This window comes from Phaenicophaeus curvirostris, chromosome 2 (assembly GCF_032191515.1).
Source record: "Phaenicophaeus curvirostris isolate KB17595 chromosome 2, BPBGC_Pcur_1.0, whole genome shotgun sequence".
In the NCBI taxonomy this organism is placed as follows: Eukaryota; Metazoa; Chordata; class Aves; order Cuculiformes; family Cuculidae; genus Phaenicophaeus; species Phaenicophaeus curvirostris.
The window spans coordinates 91,755,981-91,775,692 of record NC_091393.1 but is presented as its reverse complement, the minus strand read 5'-3'; the positions used below and the strand labels follow the sequence as shown (position 1 = coordinate 91,775,692).

General features: G+C 42.8%; 2 protein-coding genes across 3 annotated transcripts in view; one reads left to right on the top strand and one right to left on the bottom strand.

Annotated features, from left to right (window-relative positions):
• The window catches only part of BICRAL (BICRA like chromatin remodeling complex associated protein), a 46,016-nt gene extending 31,010 nt beyond the window's left edge, over nt 1–15,006 (bottom strand). Inside the window, exon 1 of one of the 2 annotated variants that reach the window (XM_069852883.1) lies at nt 14,956–15,006. The gene's annotated coding sequence lies outside the window, so the exon portion shown is untranslated. Of the gene's footprint in view, nt 1–4,298; nt 4,552–14,955 lie in introns of those variants that run through there. The other variant, XM_069852882.1, reaches the window with a different exon arrangement.
• Nucleotides 14,980–17,599, top strand: TBCC (tubulin folding cofactor C). Its single transcript, XM_069852884.1, has one exon. It carries the CDS (start codon nt 15,137–15,139, stop codon nt 16,151–16,153), a length of 1,017 nt encoding a protein of 338 aa, XP_069708985.1. The 5' UTR covers nt 14,980–15,136; the 3' UTR covers nt 16,154–17,599.
• The last annotated feature ends 2,113 nt before the right edge of the window (nt 17,600–19,712 follow it).

Genomic DNA, 19,712 nt, shown 5'->3' with positions numbered 1-19,712 from the left:
GCCCCATGAAAGTCTGTAAAAAAAAAGAGCTTATATCCAGACAATTTTTTTGTATGTTCCAAGCAATAAAAAAAGTGTATTTTAGAAGAAATGTAGTTTTGAACCCTTTCACACCAACAGGCAAAGAATTTAAGCAGGCTTAAAATTAATCCCAATTTTAGAAAAACTCCCACTTCCTTCAGGGACAGGCAAGAGGCATGGGGAAGTTCTCTGATCTGTCAAAAAGCATAAAACCAAGAGCTAAACAAGCACTCCACTCTCCTTAGCAGGCGCAACATGAGTTGGTCTGGCAGCACGCTTGCTGTTCCTGAATGCAGATGTCGTTGGTATTAAACTCAAGTCTCATAAGCATCGATCAGGTTACACAGAAAAATAAAGCTCGGATCAAAAAATAGGAGACCATTTTCAACACTCTCTAAAAAAAACAGCACCAAAACAAAACTTTTAAAGCATATTAAAGTGTAGCTGCCAAATTTGAATATTTGGATAAAGTACTACTTCATGTGAGACATAAAGCAGTGACAGAAACTTGAAAAGATGCTAGCCCCTCCTCAAAAATTACCAAGAGACTAACAGCAACAAGAGTTATCTCACCACCACCACCACCAGAAAAGTACACGCCTGCACTTTTACAGGCACTTTTAAAGGGACTGATGACTCTTCAATGAAAAGTACTTTGCCTATGTACTACATCAGAGCGTTTTTTAAAAGGTGAATTTCCTTTTTAATAACACGTTGGTGGTTTTTTCTTCATAATTCAACAGAAGAGGGTGTTGGTGTTCTTTCAAATCTTGTTTCTTCCTACACTCTGAACGCCTCTCCTGTCCAGTAACAGGTATTTTAAGATCTGAAAACAAGCTCTGAAGTGAGGTCTGCAGACTTTAAGCGCCCTCCCAGCCAAGGCGATTTAACACCTCACTCAAGAGATGAGGAAAGCCCAAGAAGGCAGCGATTCAGAGTGATAAAGTTGACAGGGCCCTTCCCGATAAGACCTATGCCCAAGGCAATCCACCCTTTCCGCTCCCCTAGAACACTGGCAGCCAAGAATCTTTCCCCTCTCTTGACCCAAGCAGTGACTTTAACAAGAAGTGGAGTATTTTCTATTTAAGCTAAAGTTCCCTCTAAGTAACTGTGTTTTGGGTTTTGAGAGTTAGACAGACTGTCCCTCTAACAGCATGTTTTCTTTAGAACAGTGTTTTTCCAGACACTGTTCATTCTTCGGAGACGATAATGTCTTGTGTGAAGTATGATCGGTGCTGAACATGTCTCTTTTTCTGTAATCACCTATTTCCAGTGTTTCCCTATCTGAAATGTAAGGTCAGGCAGGGAGCTGGTGCAAAAGCTCCACATCAGCAAGAGTTTTGACTGTTGTGAAGCTCATAACAACATGCAAATTAGCCCTTACAAAATAACAGAATATGTGTAAGATTTCTGGGAAATTTTATACATAGGCATGTAGGTGGGAAATACATTCTATCCCCAGGTCTTGTCTCGTTGCACACGATGGATGGAGATCTCACGCCTATCCAGGCCTGGTAAACCACAGAATCACAGCACCTCCAGCTTGAAAAAGACATTTGATATCATCGAGCCCAACCGCACCTGCCCACTACTAAACCACATCCCTAAGCACTCCATCTCCCCATCTTTTAAACACCCCCAGGGATGGGGACTCAACCACCTCCCTGGACAGCCCCTTCCAGTGCTTGATAACCCTTTTGGTAAAGTTTTTCCTCATGTCCAATCCAAACCCCCCCTCTCCCAGTGCCTGATAAAGGACGCTTTCCTTTCTAAACCTACAAAACGAGACTAAAGAGAGTTCATCCGCTGGCATTTTCGGTATCAGCCCTCCTAAAAGGTGTGCGCAGAAGAAATCCCTTTGAGCCATTTCCTAACGGAAAAAAAACGGGTGAGGTGAAGAGGGAAGATAGGAGGAGGGGTGACCAAGAGAGGGAGAAGGGGGGGTGGGGGGTGGGGGTGGGGAACGACCCCAGAGGGGGAGGAAAGGGTGAAGGGGGACGACCCCAGAGGCGGAGGCGGGGGGGGGACGGGACGACACACGACCCAAGGGTGGGGGAGAACCAGGACGGGGAAGAAAAGAGGCGGGGGACAAGAGGGGGTGGGAAGGAGCTTCTGCTGTTTCGGGGAGAGGCTCTCAGGACCTGATGAAGAAAGGGAACGGACCCGAGCGGGGCGCGACGGCAACGCCCCAGCAAGAAAGGGCGGCAAAATGGCGCCCGTGGGGGGGAGGAGGAGGAGGAGAAGCCGCCGGAGAAGCAAACTGCGCAACAAACGCTGGCAGGAAGCCAGGCAGCGCCATCTTCTGCCCCATTCCCCCCCCACCATTTATCGCGCCGCCTGCCCACGCCGGGCACGGCCCCTGCGACCTCTCCTTTCCTCTCAGTGTCCGTCCTCCCCTCCTTTTATCCTTCGCATCCTCGTTTCGCCGAGGAGAAGCGGGGTGGGAAAGCAAGAGAAAGGGGGTGAAGCGGAGGCCTCCGCATCTCCTTCCCCTCCCCGCAGCGATGGCTTCGAACAATTCCGAGCAAAGAGCGGCGCGCCCGTCGGTTTCGCAAGGGTTTTAACATCGCTCATCTGCCTTCTTCCTTAACCCTCCAACGAATTTTGAAATTAAGAGCTGAAGCCGGTACAAAAAGTAGCATTTTCTCCATCAAGGCTAATTCTAACTGAGGCCCAAATGAACGTGCACCGTGAAGATTTCAGAAAACGCACCACAGGCAACCCCGCCGGTTTTAGTCACAAATAATAGTAATAATAATTAAAAAAAACTACTCGTAAAAAAAAAGAACAGAAGCCGTTTCTTTGACAGAAAACAATCCCAGCACCACAAAGGATCATAGAATCACTAGGTTGGAAAAGACCTCTTAGATCAAGTCCAGAGCCAAACGGGTCACTCCAGAAAGAAGGTGGTTTATTGTTACAGTTTTAAAAAAGAGGCATTACAGTTCAATATTCTCTGTCCAAAGAAAAAAAAAATTTAAAAAAAAATTTAAAAAAAAAACAACCCTGAACTGTTCCCGAAAAGGAGGGGGGGGAAAGCGTATTTGCCCGAACCTTTCGCGCACCCACAAAAAGCAGCACCGTTTCCATTCCTTGGTTAAAAGCGAGAGGCATGCAGCAGTTCAAAGGAAATCGCAAATAAAGAACCAAATAAATCGAATCAAATCTAGTGGCGACACCGAAAAGGAGGAAACGGGTGAAAAATAAATCCCCAGAAGGCACAAATCTGAGACACAAGCTCAAAGAAATGACAAGATTAGGGTGGTGGCGAGTGGACGGGGGAAAGGAAAAAAATCAAGCCAGGAATGAAAAAGGGAAAAAAGAGAAGAAAAATCCTTCCCAGCCCCGCAGCCGGGAGAGAGACGAAGTGTCTCCATTTTCTCAGCGAGGAGGAAGAAAGAGTGTTTCACAGACCACAGAGCTTTAGAGAAAAGCAAAGAAACGAGGGGGGAAAAAAAAGAGGGAGGAGATTTGAAAAGATTATTTTTCTTTCTCCCTCACACACTCTCTCTATCCCCCTCTCTCCCTCTCACTCTCTCTCTCACACTCACACATACACACACTCTCTCTCCCTCCTCTCCTCTTTCCATCCCTCTCTTGATGGCCATCAAGGGGGCGGAAAATAAAAAAAAAAAAAAAAGACAACAACAACAACTAATTTTAAACCGGCTCAATCAATGAGTCATTAAAAGAGATTTTTCTTCCCCTCCTCTCCTGAATTTGCATGGCATCAGCAAGAAAAAAAAAAAAACAACCCACCCCAAACCTCTCCCCTCTCTGCACAACGATCAGCCTGGACCTGAAACCTTATCTCCCCCTTCTGTACCCCCCACACCACCGCCTTTATTTTAAGAAACAACTTTTTTTTTTTTTTTTTAAGTGCCCTCAGAAGCCACCACCACCACCAGCCTCGCAGGAAAAGAAAAAAAAAGAAATACATAGTTCATTTCCATGTGAATCCACATCTGCCCAAACAACAGCTACCCACAAATTCTCCCTCTTCTTCCTCCTCCTCGCCTCCCCTCTCTCGATATATATTTATATACATCGCCCCAGAGCCAATAGCTCTCTGGGTTGAAACCTAATATCCTGGTTTTGGCAACTCCTGGCTGTTAATTTGCTCCTCTTTCTTTTTTTCTGTCTTGTCTGGAGATAGATTTCTCCCCCCCCTTCTCTCTTTTCCCTCCCCGAAGGAAGGGAGGAAGGAGGTTGTGTGTTTTTTTTTTTTCCTTGAAATTTTTATCACAAAATTATAATACACTCAAAGGGAAACTCACCGTCATGAAAAAGCAGTGCCTTGTCAACGGGGTTTCTTCGCCATCACATCAGGGGCTGGCAGTGTAAGAGAGAGAGAGGGAGAGCGAGAGAGCGAGGGAGGGAGGGGGGAAGAGAGAGCGAGCGAGCCAAGAGAAAAAAGAGAGAGCGAGAGAGAGGAGAGCGCGGTTCCGCACCGCGCTGCGCCCCGCAGCCCCGCTCCGGAGAGCCCCCGGCTCCATCCTCGCCTCACGTTTCCCACACTCAGTCCCTTTAAAAAGTTTAGCTCTTTTTTTTTTTTTTTTTTTTTTTTTTTTTTGAGATTCGGCAATCTCGCCGTGCCTTCGGTGAGAAGTTGGCGGCTGTTCGGCTTGGGGTGTTTTGACTTATCTGTAACCCCAATTCCCTCCCCCCCCCCAACTAAAAAACATCAGTCAACAGCTTAACTGATCTCCTTCATCTTAAGTTCTAAACGTCTAGTGGGAGGTGTCCCTGCCCGTGTCAGGGAGGTTGTAATTAGACCATCTTTAATGTCCCTTCCAACCCTATCCTATCATTCTACGGTTAGGAAGAAATTCTTAACGATGCGGGTGGTGAGGCACTGGCACCGGTTGCCCAGGGAAGCTGTGGATACCACCTCTCCGGAGGTGTTCAAGGCCAGGTTGGATGGGGCTTTGAGCAGCCTGGTCTAGTGGGAGGTGTCCCTGCCCAAGGCAGGGAGGTTGGAACTGGGTGATCTTTAAGGTCCCTTCCAACCCGAACTCTTCTACAATTCTAAACCACTACATGCTTGGGAGCAGGGGGAGATGGTCTCCAGAAAAATAAAATGCAAGGTCACCTTGTAAAAGATAAGATTTGATCCTCTTACAAGATTTAATATTTCAAATAATTCAACATACATTCTTATCACCCTTAATGAAAACAAATGACAGGGAGCTTCAGACACTTGAAAGTCCTGGTAACCTAAAAATACTAATTCAGAGTCAAAGCTTATCGCACCGAGAGTTCACTGGTACAATTTTACAATTCATTTCAGTGAAAAGCACTAATATAATTTTATTCAAAGCTCTTTGGTTATACAAAACTCATTCAGCTTAAAATGCTTTATTCATTACAAATATAATTAATAATTCTTCAATTGATCTCACGAGACTAGTTTATTTAAAACAAAAGATTTTGACTGAAACTAGAGTTAGATACTTAGCATGTAGAGATATGTATGCTAATGCTGTTAAATTTCCTTAAAGACCCTTTCCTTGCTAGTAATGGCAATTCCCAGAGACTTGCACATAGCAACATTTTCTGGTTTTATTCATAAGAAAAAGTAACTTTGCCTAGAGATCAGGATTTGAAGACTTTATGTCCTAGCACATTCTTCTTCATTAGCTTTACAGCTCAAAAACCACTTAAGTTTTTTGGTTTTTAAATGCAATGACATGAAAATGCTTATGGGCAACGTATTAACTGGAACTTCTCCAAGAAGTTGGCCAGATTTTTTATTTAAAAGTCAGCACCTCAGCATTGTTTTCAATTAGAGTCTGGTTATATTATTTTTTTAAGTAACCAACCAATTCATATTATTATATGGGAAACCTTTAAAGGTTAAGCCTGATGCCAAAGGCAAGACTCATCTGCAATTTTCGTTTACATGCGTGCCCACAGTAGAATATTTAGGCAAAGTTACAAATCACTCCCTAAACTGAAAGGTTGGGCCCCACCAAACAGGCCTTAACACGAGTCCAGCATATCCTTTATGCGGTCCAGACATACTGAACATAAGCATGGCACTGCCTAGTCTACCAGCCAGCAGATAACCTCACTTTTCATAGATACAGCATGGGCCTGAAGAGCCAACAATATGTACATAAACACCACATGTCAAAGAGCTCAGCAAGCATGACGCTAGCATTAGAAAATCAAAAAGGCCAAGCTTCTAGGACTAACTTCAGCAAATATTTCAAGGGGACAAGCTCTGCTCTGAATTAAAGCCTACTCAGCATCACTGGCTTTAGAGAATGTTGCTTAAGTAAGAACTTGTGAGCTGCAGAGACACCGCTAGCGTTCTTCTGATTTGGTTAACAGGAAGGAACTTTGCTTCAGAGGTCCCGAGGCAGAACACCTAATCAGCATACTGTTATTCTCCCAGTCCTACAGAAACACTATTGGGAAATAGGCAATACAAAGAAGGAAAATGAGGAAAGAGGACAAATTATTTTGGATAGATTCCCTTATCATAAAAAATACCACAATGAAGCCTATGTAGATTGTCCAAGATTGTACTATAATTTACACTTACTTTTCCTAAAGATGTTTCAAAGCAGCATTGACAATAACCGTGCTAAGCAAGGATGGTACCAAAGTGAAAGGAGAGCTAATGTCTATAGACTGAAGCACCCTGAAGCTAATAGATTTCTGCACATCTACACAAGTCAGTGAGTTTAAAAATGAAAACCCTTTACATTGCTTTTGAGTGGACAGAACCAAAGCAGAACACACTAAAGCCTTCTGTACTCTCTGCAGAAGGAAATTTGCATATGGTTCTATATTTGCTATATGTGTTCAGAAACAAACCTGGCTCAGGTAGAAACGGTTACAAAAAAAAATATCAAGAGTTTTAAGTGATTTTATTATGGGTCAGAGTGAAGTATGCACATGAAGCAAAATCAATGTTACCTTTAACACTAAGAAGTGTGAGTGCAGCCTTCACCTGTATTGTGTTATCACTTTCTGGTGTACTACAGAATTTTCCAGACCATGTTTGTAAAGAACTGCTTTTTGCTGTGAGGTACTTGTGCTTTTTCAAGAGGATCACATAGTGTTTCTGAACTGAGCATCATTGCCCCAGGAGGTTGCCCCTCTTCTCACTGCCTTACTGCATTAACACAGAAAACCCTAATATGTCAAAATTATTTTACCCCAAGGTCACCTGCCCAGACCTGCTGTCCACAATAAGCGTCCTATTCTCCAAATCTCAAATGCACATTCAGTTGCTCTCTCTCCTTAACTTCCTCAATCGCATTCATTCATTTTCCTGCAGCAGCTTCAGATAAAGTAAGGCGAAGTAAGCATGGGAAGAAAGGCAAGACCCATGTCAAAAAGGAATAGGAGAACTCTTTAGAAGACAGACGTTGGCATAATAATTCTGAGGTGCAGCTACCAGGAATGTCATGTGCACCCATCACACAACACACTACTTCACTATATTTTGACATCACCTGTCAAACCATGACCATGCTATTTAACAACTACTGCTCTCAGAGGTGGGCAAAGACACCAAATTACATTGCAGTGAGCTGAGAAACACAGCCCTGAAATGACAGATCGTGCAGAAGTGAAAACTAGGCTTAGATACTGAGAGGGAGAAAATAAGGGGGTACAAAATACCCTCCCCGTTCATTCTGTCTGCAGGTTTCTCCTAGATTAAGTCATTTCATTATTATTCAGCCCATTTTTACAGGTCTGCAGCAGAAGCATTCAAATTCTTGTGCAATCATAAATAAGTACCCCAAAAGAAGATCAAGCAAGCAGCATATTCATAAGAAAGAATTTAAAGACTAAACTATTTCCATTAAAGGAATGAATTCCACAGTCATCTCAAGATTCTTACATGAATGGTTGTTCTGTTACCTCAACTCACTGCATTCTCTCTGAGGTATATTGGATGGCAAAGAATGCTATTTACTCCTTTGCAACCTTGCTTCCTCAGACTGAGGGTTGATGACACTTCATCCCTTCTTTTGTCAGCTCATGACCAGACACACCATTTCTCCAAGTACATACAGCTTTTAATAATTACTTATTTAGATAAAAATAAATAACTCTAAGCCCGAAGGCACAGAAACAAATAGGCCATTGTTAAAAGGTACAAGCAATAGAAAAGTAGAGGTCACAACACTTGAAAAGGAGGGCATTCAAATACAGTGGCACAAAGGGAGACAAGGACTTCACCTTAGAATATAAATGCAGCACACCACAGGAGAAATTCAGTTTGATATCCATATCAACTGCCAAATTTTGAGTAGTTGCCAGTAGTACTTATATGACCCACCAGTAAAAATTTCCTAAACATTATGAATTTCAGGTTGATATACTGCCTTACTTACAAAACCAGGGTCATAACAGCATGGTGTAACTTATAAAGCTGTCTGACTCCTTTATGCCTCATCATACCAAACTGTCTAACTAATCATACCAGGACTGTCTAACCAATATGCATCTTAAAGGGTGATTGGTTAGGACGTAGGTAGTAAGAGGAGGCAACTAAGAGTGAAGGTCAGAACAATATATTCACACCAATACCAGAAGTCAGACAGATTCTAATGATTGGAGGCTGTGTGAAGGGCTGTTCTGTGATGAATCCAAAGAACACACTTTGGAGAACTGTGCTCTTCTAAGAAGTGGATCTGAGGTATGGAAGACAGGCAAAGCAAACCAAAGAAAACTGTGATGACTGGACTATCCATTGAAACAAATAATGCAAAATTATTACTGGAACAGACAAAGAATTACTATGTCATGCTCTAGGTTATTTAAATAGCCTCATATTTTTCAGCTTAGAGTACCTCTAAAAAGAGAATTAAGTTTGAAAGATGAATAGCTCTCACTTCCAATTTAGAATAATCTTAATATATCCAGCCACTGAAATGTATTGGAAAAAAAACACCTCTGAAGATATAACTTTACTGTGGTATCTGGAGAAATAATCTTCAACAACTAACATCACCAAAATATATAGAAGAAATTTAAACTAAAAATAATGGCAGAAATTGGGAGAAGATTGTATAATATTCATAGTTATTTTGGGTAGCATAGATGAATGGGAAAAAAATTAGATAAGTAAGGGTTGTTTTTTTAAAAAGAAAAAAGTAAGAAGTCATTACAAACAGCAGCCAGGCAACGAAGCTAACAAAAGTACCATTCCTAATACAATCTAGGTACTGTGGATTATTTAAATAAATAAGTAAATATTAATTCAAAGAATCTTAGCAAAAAATTGAGGCCTAAAACATGAGAATAGGCCTTATAGGAATAACAGAAGCACAGTGGAATACAAAGCAATATCAAAAGCATTCATGTTCATGAAAGAAATGCCAACATGCTAAGCTATACTTGTGTAAGGGCAAGACAAAATAGAGAAACAGAAGGGACATCATGAGTAAAGCACCACCTGAGCCACAACTTTTGCGAAAAAATGGTTTTACCTGGGTATTTCTGGGACCCTACTAGAAACCAGCTGGGTAAGTTTTGGATATGAATAAAGATTGCTGTAAGATGTCTTAATATTATCACCAGAGAGCGTAGCAATATGAATGAAATTCTCTCAGATTTAGATTGAAGAAAAATTGCTAATAATAGGAGGAGGCAGTCTTCCTTTGAAATGATAGCTCACTTTTTTTTATAAGATGAATAAAAGATAAGAATTTAAGTTCAGTTTTGTTAACTAATGAATATACTACAGGAGAGCTAATAGAAGATCATTTAGAAGTACATTTTGACACAACAGCTTCAAATTAATTCTATTTATTCAGAGAAATAAATTGAATATGCTTGCAATTAAGATTCACAATTACTAAATGGGAAACTTTTATATATTATTGAACCTAGGTGTTCCATTGAACTAGCTAGTCCAATAACCAAATGTAGTTTTCTGAAGTCCCTTAAAATTAAAAAATAAATAAAATTAATTAAAAGCATTTGAGGTCTAAAGTAAGGCACTGGAAAAAAAAAAAAAAGATTCTCTTGGAACTCCAGTACTCAAAGGGAGAGTCCATAAAACAGCATCTATAGTTTACATACTTGGTCTTCGCAATTTAACTAAAGTCAATTAGTAAGTTAGGAGTCTAAATACTAGTTAGCAGCTGGGTCTGGACCAAACGTAAGCGTCCTTCTGCTCTTGAGCTTTTGTGTTTAGCATACTGTGTGCTTAGCCTTATTAATCTTGAAGTGCCTCTTGCCATAAACTGTTATGCTTTGAAGTCTGTCCCTGGTTTTGGAGGATAACTCATTTTCATATAATATTTTTTTTCTGCACCTTTGGCATTGGAAACACTAGATTCATGGAAGGAACCAGCTCAGACTTGTTTCAAAACAAGTGCACCGTGTCTGGTAGGAATATAATTAGTATCTTAAGCATTCTCAGGGATTACATTTCAAAGCTTTCGCATTACTCACAGCAATTAAGATGCACCAAATAAGTTTTATAGTTTTAGCTCTAACTCTCTAATTAAACCACACGTATTTTACATTGTCTTGCCTTTCCATACGGCCAAATGTGTAAAGCACAACATTTTAGTCCAAACAAAAGGTTTTTCAACTACAGTCAGTATGCCAAACATAGCATTAAAGGAATTTGTTATTTATTTCCCAGAGAAGAACACAGAGATACAGTGACTCAACAGTTGCTTTTACTGAAAGCCCATTCCACCGTGAAAACTCTACAGTCTACAATATCTTAAATGAATCATAATACAGCTTACATCTTTAATGCCTGATCACAAGTGCCAGAGGAGTTCAATGAGCCCTTACTAAAATCAGCAGTAGAATACCATGGTTGCAGAAGCCACTGAAGTACCTACTTTGTAGCCAGAAGTAATTATGTTCATTTGCTAATCTCTTCTGGAGAAACTCAATCTTAACAGGCAGAGATCACATCTATCAGATAAGAGCTCCACACGAGACACAGGGGCTGTTACTTTTCTTGAAAACAGAGCTAAAAGACAAAATAGCATTTTGTGTGTGTGATAGTGCAACATACATGCATTACACCCTTTGGAATAAAAATTGTCAGTATTGGGAATACATACTGATGACAAAGAGTAAATGTATTCACTTCCTTTCCTTGAGAGAGAGCAAATCTACGTCTTGAGATTACACCACAACTATGAAGCTCTTGACTTTTGCAAGCTCAGGAACCTCAGGTTTAAGAATCCACTATATGAGGCCAGACACCCAGTTGCTTCTTTGGATCTTGCTTTTCCCTCCTGCTTTATTTAAAATGACGGAATGAGACAGGATCTTGAACCTTCAGCTGAACTATGCAATACATCTCACTTCAAAAGGCTATGAGTTAATGCTGCTGAGCTAGTTTAGATCGGTACAAAATATTTCTGGTAGACAGCATTCAAGAGCTATAACCACATAACACAGACTTAAAACACTGACACATGCATAATAGAGCTTATGTTTTGGAGTTTCACAGTTCTACTAGATTCAAGTAAGCATGTGCAACTGCTACTTCAAGTAAGACAAATAACACTGTATAGTCCTAGCAAAAGCAAAAGGTCTAACTGAAATACCTATCTACTTTCAAACGAGGCAAACTAAAGCACATTCAAGATGGGGAGGGAGGGAAGTAGGCAAAAATTATAACATAGACAGAACTATGTACCATACTTGAATATTCCCAACACAGACAAACTGCTTACCAAAATGAATCCTGGCCTGAGCTGCAAGGCTTATATATTATTCAGGTGGTTACTGTTTGGGAAACTGTAAATCCTGTATTCTTTATGGCTTATAATTAGCACACTAAGCAGCCTTAAAACAGAGAAGTCAGGAATAAAACTGTCAGTCCTTGTATTACCACAAAAAAAAAAAATCCCAATATAAATTATACTCGTAACTGTGGAAAGTAAATTGGGAACATCAAGATGACACGGTTAGAAGAATTTTAATGTTCCCTTTTTAATTTTTCATCATGGTCATACACTTCACCTTTCTGGTATCTGGGGTTATTTTGCTTCTCAACCAAAAATAATTTGTATGCATTAGCAAGGTGAAAAGATCCCAGTCTCTCCTAGAAGCTCCTATTCACAAGTGTCCTTTGTAACTGAAACCTCCAACAACCTCTAGAAAAAAAAAATTAGAATACTTAGCTTTTCAAGTGCCCAAATGTAATAAAAAGTAATCATTATACTGCAGCATAAAATACTTTATTTTGAGCTGCACGCACTAGTGTTTTCTTGTAATCTTTTCATATATAAAGTTGTTTTACCCACAGCAGTTGGTTGCATTTGCGTAACAGTATCAAGGCCATAATCCAATTATATTTGTACATTCTGAAAAACAGCAAAAGCCTTTTTCTGTCAATATTCCCATGTATGGAATAAGCATTTACATCACTGTTACCATATGTCTTACCTACACTCATGGGAGCAAAGGGGAAAAAAAGCGTTCTATGTAAACTGAAACTTACACATCTTTCTTATGAAAGATGATGGAAATAAAGATTTTTTTTTTCCTTACCATGACTTAATTGTACCATATTCGTTCCTGATGTAACATTACTGCAGGAGTGGATTTGACTCTATTAGCAAAAATGCCTATGACTTACTAAATGCATCGTTTTAAAAGCATTGGTAGGAAAAAAAATAAAGCGAGACTTATTTCAATATTTCATTCTCTTTTTATGATTGAGCATTCTCCCTTACTACAAGATAAGAGGCTTTCATTTTTAAGACTCAATCTCATTTTTCAGAAACAAAATTCTGGACACATTAACATTGCAGTGTTGTGACTAGTTATGGGCTGTAATGGACTATAACCACTACGTTACCCATCCTGCTGCACCTCCACCCAACCTACTCCAAATTACTACTGTTAAACAACAATCGTTTTTTGTTGTTAAACAACAATTGGGTTTTTTAATTGTAACTAAGGTAAGGAAAGAATATTCTCTATTTTAGCGCAAGTCCTTTATACATTATATGAATTAAAGGCATTTCTCTTCCTTTTCTTCAGTTACCCTAACTGGGCTAACGTTATTACATACAAGTTTCCTGTACTCCCTACCCTGTGATGATGTTAGGTCTGACAGAAATTGTTTCTCAGGACCATGTTTCTCAGGAAGCAGAAAACAGCGGTTATTTTCAAGCTAAGGCTAATTTCAAATGCTCACCTTAAGTAACTGAAAAGTCTATACTTCCAAACAGGAACGTTAGGCAAAAAAGGTCACACTATCGCCAAGTACAGGACTGCAAATTCAGACTATCTACTCTGGTTTACATTTTTTGTTTCAATGGATAGCTTCAGGTCCTATTTTAATTTATTTTAGGTAACTTTGAAAGGCCTAGGGAAGGGATGTTGCGTTTGTAGAAACAGACAGGAGTTAAATTTCTTTTCATACATTTCTAAAAAAGAGCACTTTGTGTTAATTTCCTTAGCAAATACTAGTGTTCCACAAAATAGAAAAGCAGTTCCCCAAAGAATATATCAGAAGGACGGTCACTTTTCTGCTTTGCAGATAGGTGGGCTTCATTTCTGTTTCCTGCTGCAAACTTACTTAAAACACATCTCATAATTGTAAAAGTTTAATGTGCAAAGTCTTCCTTGCCACATTTCTATAGATTTCTCAGCCAGCCCTCCTCCTAGGGCACAAAACCATCCAGAAGAACAGCAGTCCTGTTTGTGTTCAAGAACCCAACTCTCTTCTGAAACAAAACACTCAAGAAAATAGGTGGCTAAGAAGAAAAGCAATCCCTTTAGCAGTGATACCAAAAAGTGCCAGGAAATAAACTCTCTTAGACTTGTTTTGGACTTTTAGAAAGCAAGCGTCCTTTACCAGGCCTGGGCAAAATGAGAGAGCGATCTCCATCAGTCGTGTGCAACGAGACAAGAGCTGGGGACAGAATATATTCCCCACCTGCACATATAGGGATAAATCTTCCCAGAAATCTTATGCATATTCTGTTACTTTCCAAGGACTAATTTGGATGCTGCTATGAACTTCAGTCACAACTCTTGCTGATTTGGAGCTTTACACCAGCTCCCTGCCTGACCTTGCATTTCAGATAGGGAAACACTGCAAATAGGTGATTACAGAAGAGACATCTATTCAGCACCGATCATGCTTCACACAAGACATTATCATCTCCAAAGAATGAACAGTGTCTGGAAAAACACTGTTCTAAAGAAAACATGCTGTTGGAGGGACATTCTGTCTAACTCTCAAAAAACCACAATTACTTAGAGGGAACTTTACTTTAGCTTAAGTAAATATTCGTCTTTTTGTAATAGCAACTGCTTCTTAGGACGAGAGGGAACGGCCTCAAGCTGCACCAGGGAGGTTCAGATTGGACACGAGGAAAAATTTCTTCACCAAAAGGGTTATCAAGCCCTGGCAGAGGCTGCCCAGGGAGGTGGTTGAATCCCCATCCCTGGAGGTGTGTAAAAGCCGGGAGAGATGGAGCGCTTAGGGATGTGGTTTAAGTGGGGGCAGGTACGGTTGGGCTCGATGATCTTCAGAGGCATATATCATCTTCGAAGGTACAACCTTCGCTAGAACCTAGCGATTCTACGACTCCTGTATCGGCAGCACCTTTGCGGCTACCTGCAAGCACTAGCAGCCTCTTTCATAACGGCGGCGCCGCACAAGAGGAATCCCCAGGAAGGTTTGCTCCCGCACGGGGCCCGCGGGCGCCGCTCCGCCCCCACCCCGAGCCCCGGGGCGGCCCGGCCGGGACGCGGCTTCGCATTTAGCGAGGAGAGAAGGCGCCGGGGGTGCCGGCAGCCGCCGCCCTCCCGGGGCCGAGGCGAGAGGCGGGGCGGGGGAGCGAGGACGGGGAAGGAGAAGCGTGGGAAGCAGCGGGCAGCCCGCCGGGCGGGGCGGGGGGCCGGGCGCCGCTCCCACCCCGTGGGAAGCGGGGGTAACGCGGAGCGCGGCATCTGCCGCCGAGGACTCACCCCATCCCGCAGAGAGGCGCCGGCCCCTTTAAAAGCCACGGGAGACCCCTCCCTCCCTCCCCGCGCTCCCGTCCTCTCTCCCCTCCCACCGGGAGCCTCCCAGCCTGCCAATCGGCCGCGGCGGCGCAGCCGGGGCTGCCGGCAGCCAATCGGCGCCCCGCTCGGTGACCGGGGGCCGAAGATGGAGCCGGCGGGAGAGGCCGCCCGCGAGCAGCAGCAGCAGCACGAGGAGCAGGAGGATGAGGAGGCCGCCCCCGAGTCCCCCCGCCGTCCCGCGGCGCCGCCGGAGCGGCTGCAGCGCCGGGAAGCGGAGCGGCTGCGGGGCGTGGAGCGGCAGCGGCAGGAGAAGGAGGCGCGGGCGGTGAAGGAGGAGCGGAGCGAGTTCTTCCTGGCCGCCTTCTCCCGGGAGCGGGAGGCGGTGGAGGCGCTGCTGGCGGCAGGGCCGCTGGAGGAGGCGGGCGCCCGGCTGCAGGGGCTGCAGCGGCTGCTGACCGAGAGCGTGCGGTTCCTGGCGCCCTACGAGGTGCGGAAAGGGCAGGAGGAGGTGGCGCGGCTCCAGGGGGACCTGGCGGCGCGGCGGCGGGAGCTGCAGCCCAAGAAGAAATTCGCTTTCCGAGCCCTCAAGAAAGAAGCGGCCGCGGGCAAGGAGGAGCCGCGCCCCGCCGAGCCCGCCCGCCCCGCCGAGCCCGCCCCCGAGGCCCCGCAGTGCGGGTTCAGCGGCCTCGAGGCGGCGGAGCTGGAGCTGGGCCCCGCCGAGCTGCTGGGCCGCGACGTGGAGCTGCGGGAGCTGCGGGGCTGCCGGGTGCGGCTCCGCGGGAGCCCCGGCGCGCTGCGGGTGCGCGGCTGCCGCGGCTGCACCGTGCTCTGCGGGCCCGTCGCCTCCTCCGTGCTGGTGGACGAGTGCAGCGGCTGCCTCCTGGCCGTCGCCTGCCAGCAGCTCCGCGCCCACCGCACCCGCGACACCCGCTTCTACCTGCGGGTCACCAGCCGCGCCGTCGTCGAGGGCTGCGCCGGGGTCTCCTTCGCCCCCTACAGCTGGAGCTACCCCGGCATCGAGGCGGATTTCCAGTCGTCCGGGCTGGACGGGAGCAGGAACAACTGGAACCTGGTGGATGACTTCGACTGGCTGGCGACCGACCGGCCTTCTCCCAACTGGAGCGTGATCCCCGAGCAGGAGAGGGTCAGCTGCTGGGACTGACCACAGCCCCCCCATAAACTGTGGGACACCGTCCCCAGCGCACCATTAAGTGATTCCTTTACGTATTTAAATGCCATTAAATGATTCCGTTTGGTATTTACGTTGTGAATTACGATGTATGGCTGAATTCTCCTAACGGAGGAGCAGCAGTCAAATATAGTTCACTGTTCTTACACAAGTTGCTGCTATAACTTCTGTGTATCGCTGTGGAATTTGCCAACTATTGCAGTGCCTTGTGGTTTAGTGGGGCAAGGGGCACCAATACCACAGGGAGCCTCTGTTAGAGCTGGTGAGCTGCTTTCACTCACCCTGGCAAAATCAGGGTTAGGCACATGTTGTGGAAATTGTACTGGATGGAAAGAGCAGATACCAGATTTCTCACTCTTCTCAAGTCGCAGACAACAGTCCGCTGTATCTTACGGGAATTATGGGAGAGGGCTGTTGTGAGGTAATGAGGGCAAAAAACTTTGCAAGTTGTTGTTACTTAGGCTTTTTTTCTCTCCAAGTGTGATACGTCTAAAGGAGGAGTCTCCTAAAGAACACTTCATGCTCTCCTAATATATTATTGATAGATGCAATTAACAAACCTATAGAGACTATGAGAATACTGAGCCTTCACAAAATTAAAATATGTGGAAGAATGCCCCTCCTGTAAACAGTTTTAACTGGAGCTGAACAAAATGAGTGCTTTGGGTGTACTTTTTAGGGCATACAGTACATGCAGATTAGTGTTGCAGAAGCCGAGTGTCTGAAACTTAAGGAGAGAGATGTTGTTTCATCTGTCTTAACAGACATTAGGCTTTGTAGTGCTGTGGTCTTAGTTTATCACACGCTGCTACTGCATAAGTGCAGTGTTGATAGAGAAAGTCAGTAAAATGGTAAGATGAACTGCTACGTTCCCATTCCAAAATTGCATGTTATCTTGCATAAAGTGCACAGATACTCAAGTCCCATTTATTCACTCCTGCTACATTAAAAAAAAAAAAGAGTAGCTGTGATACAGAATACATTTTTTTTTACACTGCCCTGTTAGTGGCAAGGTGACCGCTATCCACACAGAGTAGTTCTGAGTTTCTAAAACCACTCCTTAGGTTGTGATGCTTTACAAGAAATCATTGTTTATCTTGGCTTAAGAGTCTGCCTGCAGTTGTATTTTAAAGCTGCCCTGTCATCATATATGTGCCTCTAACAAAGTGAATACTAACTGAACCATTAAAAACCACTTCGTTGCTATGAGAAATACTTGAAATGTCACTTGATTACTTGACTGTTTTGAACAGAAACATAACTATTTTTTTTTTCAGGATATTTAAAATGGTGAAAAAATGGGCGTTTTGTATGTTCTTCACAACTTTCAGTTTTGTTTACTACTTCTAATGTATACTTTTGACTGACTTGGATTTTGCATTTCAAATACATTTTTCAATTACTTCAGTTGTCCCCTCACTAATGATTCTTCTTTGCACTGACAGTATCATAAAATTATTTAAAGAAAACACCCTTAATCGTGCTTTAACAACATATATTATAATTTATGTACCTTAGAGGGGTGCGATCAGATGAGGTTCTTAAATATCTTAACACATCCATCTTAGTATAGACCCTCATCTTGTAGCTGATCTTTCTGCCCCACATATTCTGGTATGACAAAACAATTCCCTTAGCATCCTCTGGTTCCCTAGGACTGCAAACTGTTAGGCCAATAAAAATCTACCGAAAACCCTTTGTTCTAGCCAGAAGCTATAAGCATTTAATTCCTATGTTGATGGACACTGGCAAATCTAGAAACTGAGATCCTACTACTAGTCCGTAGCATTTAGAGCTGTGTGCTTTTCAACACACTTCAAAGTGGCATGTAAGAGCATTCCTGTATTAGCTGTTGGTCCGTAGCATGCAGTACTGGCTGAATAAACAGAGCATGAGTCAAAACAAGGAAATTCAGACTTCAGTTTCAGTCAGAAAATGTTTACTTGACATGAAAATAACATTTTTCAGAGGTCACATCCCAGTTTCCAGTGTTCTCCCACACCCTCAAAATGAAACTTGACTCTCATTGAACCAAAATTGTTAGGTAACGGGAACACTGCTTCAGAGGAGGCTGCTAAAGATGTTCCAATTACTTTCCCTTAAAGATTTATCATTACTTTTGTAATACAAAACAGGTAATTGAATCTTGGTCTCAAGTATGACACAAGACAAGAAAATTCAATCTGAGTTTGGTCAGGCAAATACTTATGTGTGATTTACAGTTCTAAACATGTACCTCCAGACATACATATATGTACACACAGAGTTGCATCTTTCTATGTACCTTTTTTAAATGTTAATTTCCTAACATAGAGTCATACTAGGAGAAATTCTAAACTTTTTTGCAACAGAAGAATGTTATGTTAAGAGTAATAGTACGTGTGAAGATAAGTTATGCACAAGAAAAGGTTTGGTAGCATGTTCATTGGATCTGTCAGTACAGAAAGGGCAACTTCTTCAGGTCTGGAAGAGAAATACCTAAGCATTTCTTTCCAGTTAGTTATTTTAACAACACTATTTATAGTATTTTTTATTAAAAATGCATGCAGAAAATAAAGACAAAATTAGTGTAAGCACTAGCAGGCTGCCATCCATGCATCCCAGAAGAAATGCTTCCTCCTGGCAACACCAGCGCAGAGCTCGTGTTACTCACCTATGCTATAATACCCCCAGCATTCTGCAAACCCTTGTAGGTAGGAAAAAAGTAAAATCCCACGTGAGAGAGAAAAATAGCTGATATTCCAGAAGTAGTTATTACTTTGAGAACCCGTTCTCCAGTTAAATCTAGTGGAAAGCAATAATTCAGGTGTGTTGAAAACTATATACTCATTAGATTTATACAGAAGTATTTAAAAGCATAGGAGGAATAAGTATGTATATGTGTATGTAAACAAATGTTATACAGGATAGCTGGGTGTATACAATCTGTATTTAAAATTTCTCAGCTCTTGTATACAATCTGTATTTAAAATTTCTCAGCTCTTTCTTAAACTAATCTCTTGGCCTTTCTTAGCACATATTTCCATAGATGGAAAAAATTCTTTTTATGTTGACACATGCTCAAACTAATTTTTTTGGAAATAAGATGTTGGCAGGTCTAGATTATAGAGTTGTCAGGTTATTTTGTTAGTACCACTTAGAGAGCACATGCAAAACACAGAAAGACTAGAAGTCTAGTCCACAGTATTTGTAGCTTTATCCTATTTCTTTACCTTTTGCCTCAACTGATGAGGTATCAGAAGAATTGCTTCCTATCCACAGGTGAGCCTTAAGCTGTTTGTTCAAGAGGTCAAAAATACATCTTAAGTGTGGAAGTAATGAAGCAGTTTCACTAAGAGTGTCTAATTTTCAGCAGGTGAGGAATCTTGTGCTGTCTTGTCTCTAGATGACTTGATGATGGAGCATCTCATATGTCACACTGAAGCAAACCTTCTTCAAGGAGAGTAAGGAGCGTGTCATGATGTGCACTGAGCTGCCAGTGGCAGGTGGATGGGCTCCTGAATTCCCCCTTGGTAATTCAGCTTGGGACTAA

Bases quoted from the DNA above. Each gene is read 5' to 3' on its own strand.
- TBCC (XM_069852884.1), top strand. From the start codon at position 15,137: ATGGAGCCGGCGGGAGAGGCCGCCCGCGAGCAGCAGCAGCAGCACGAG.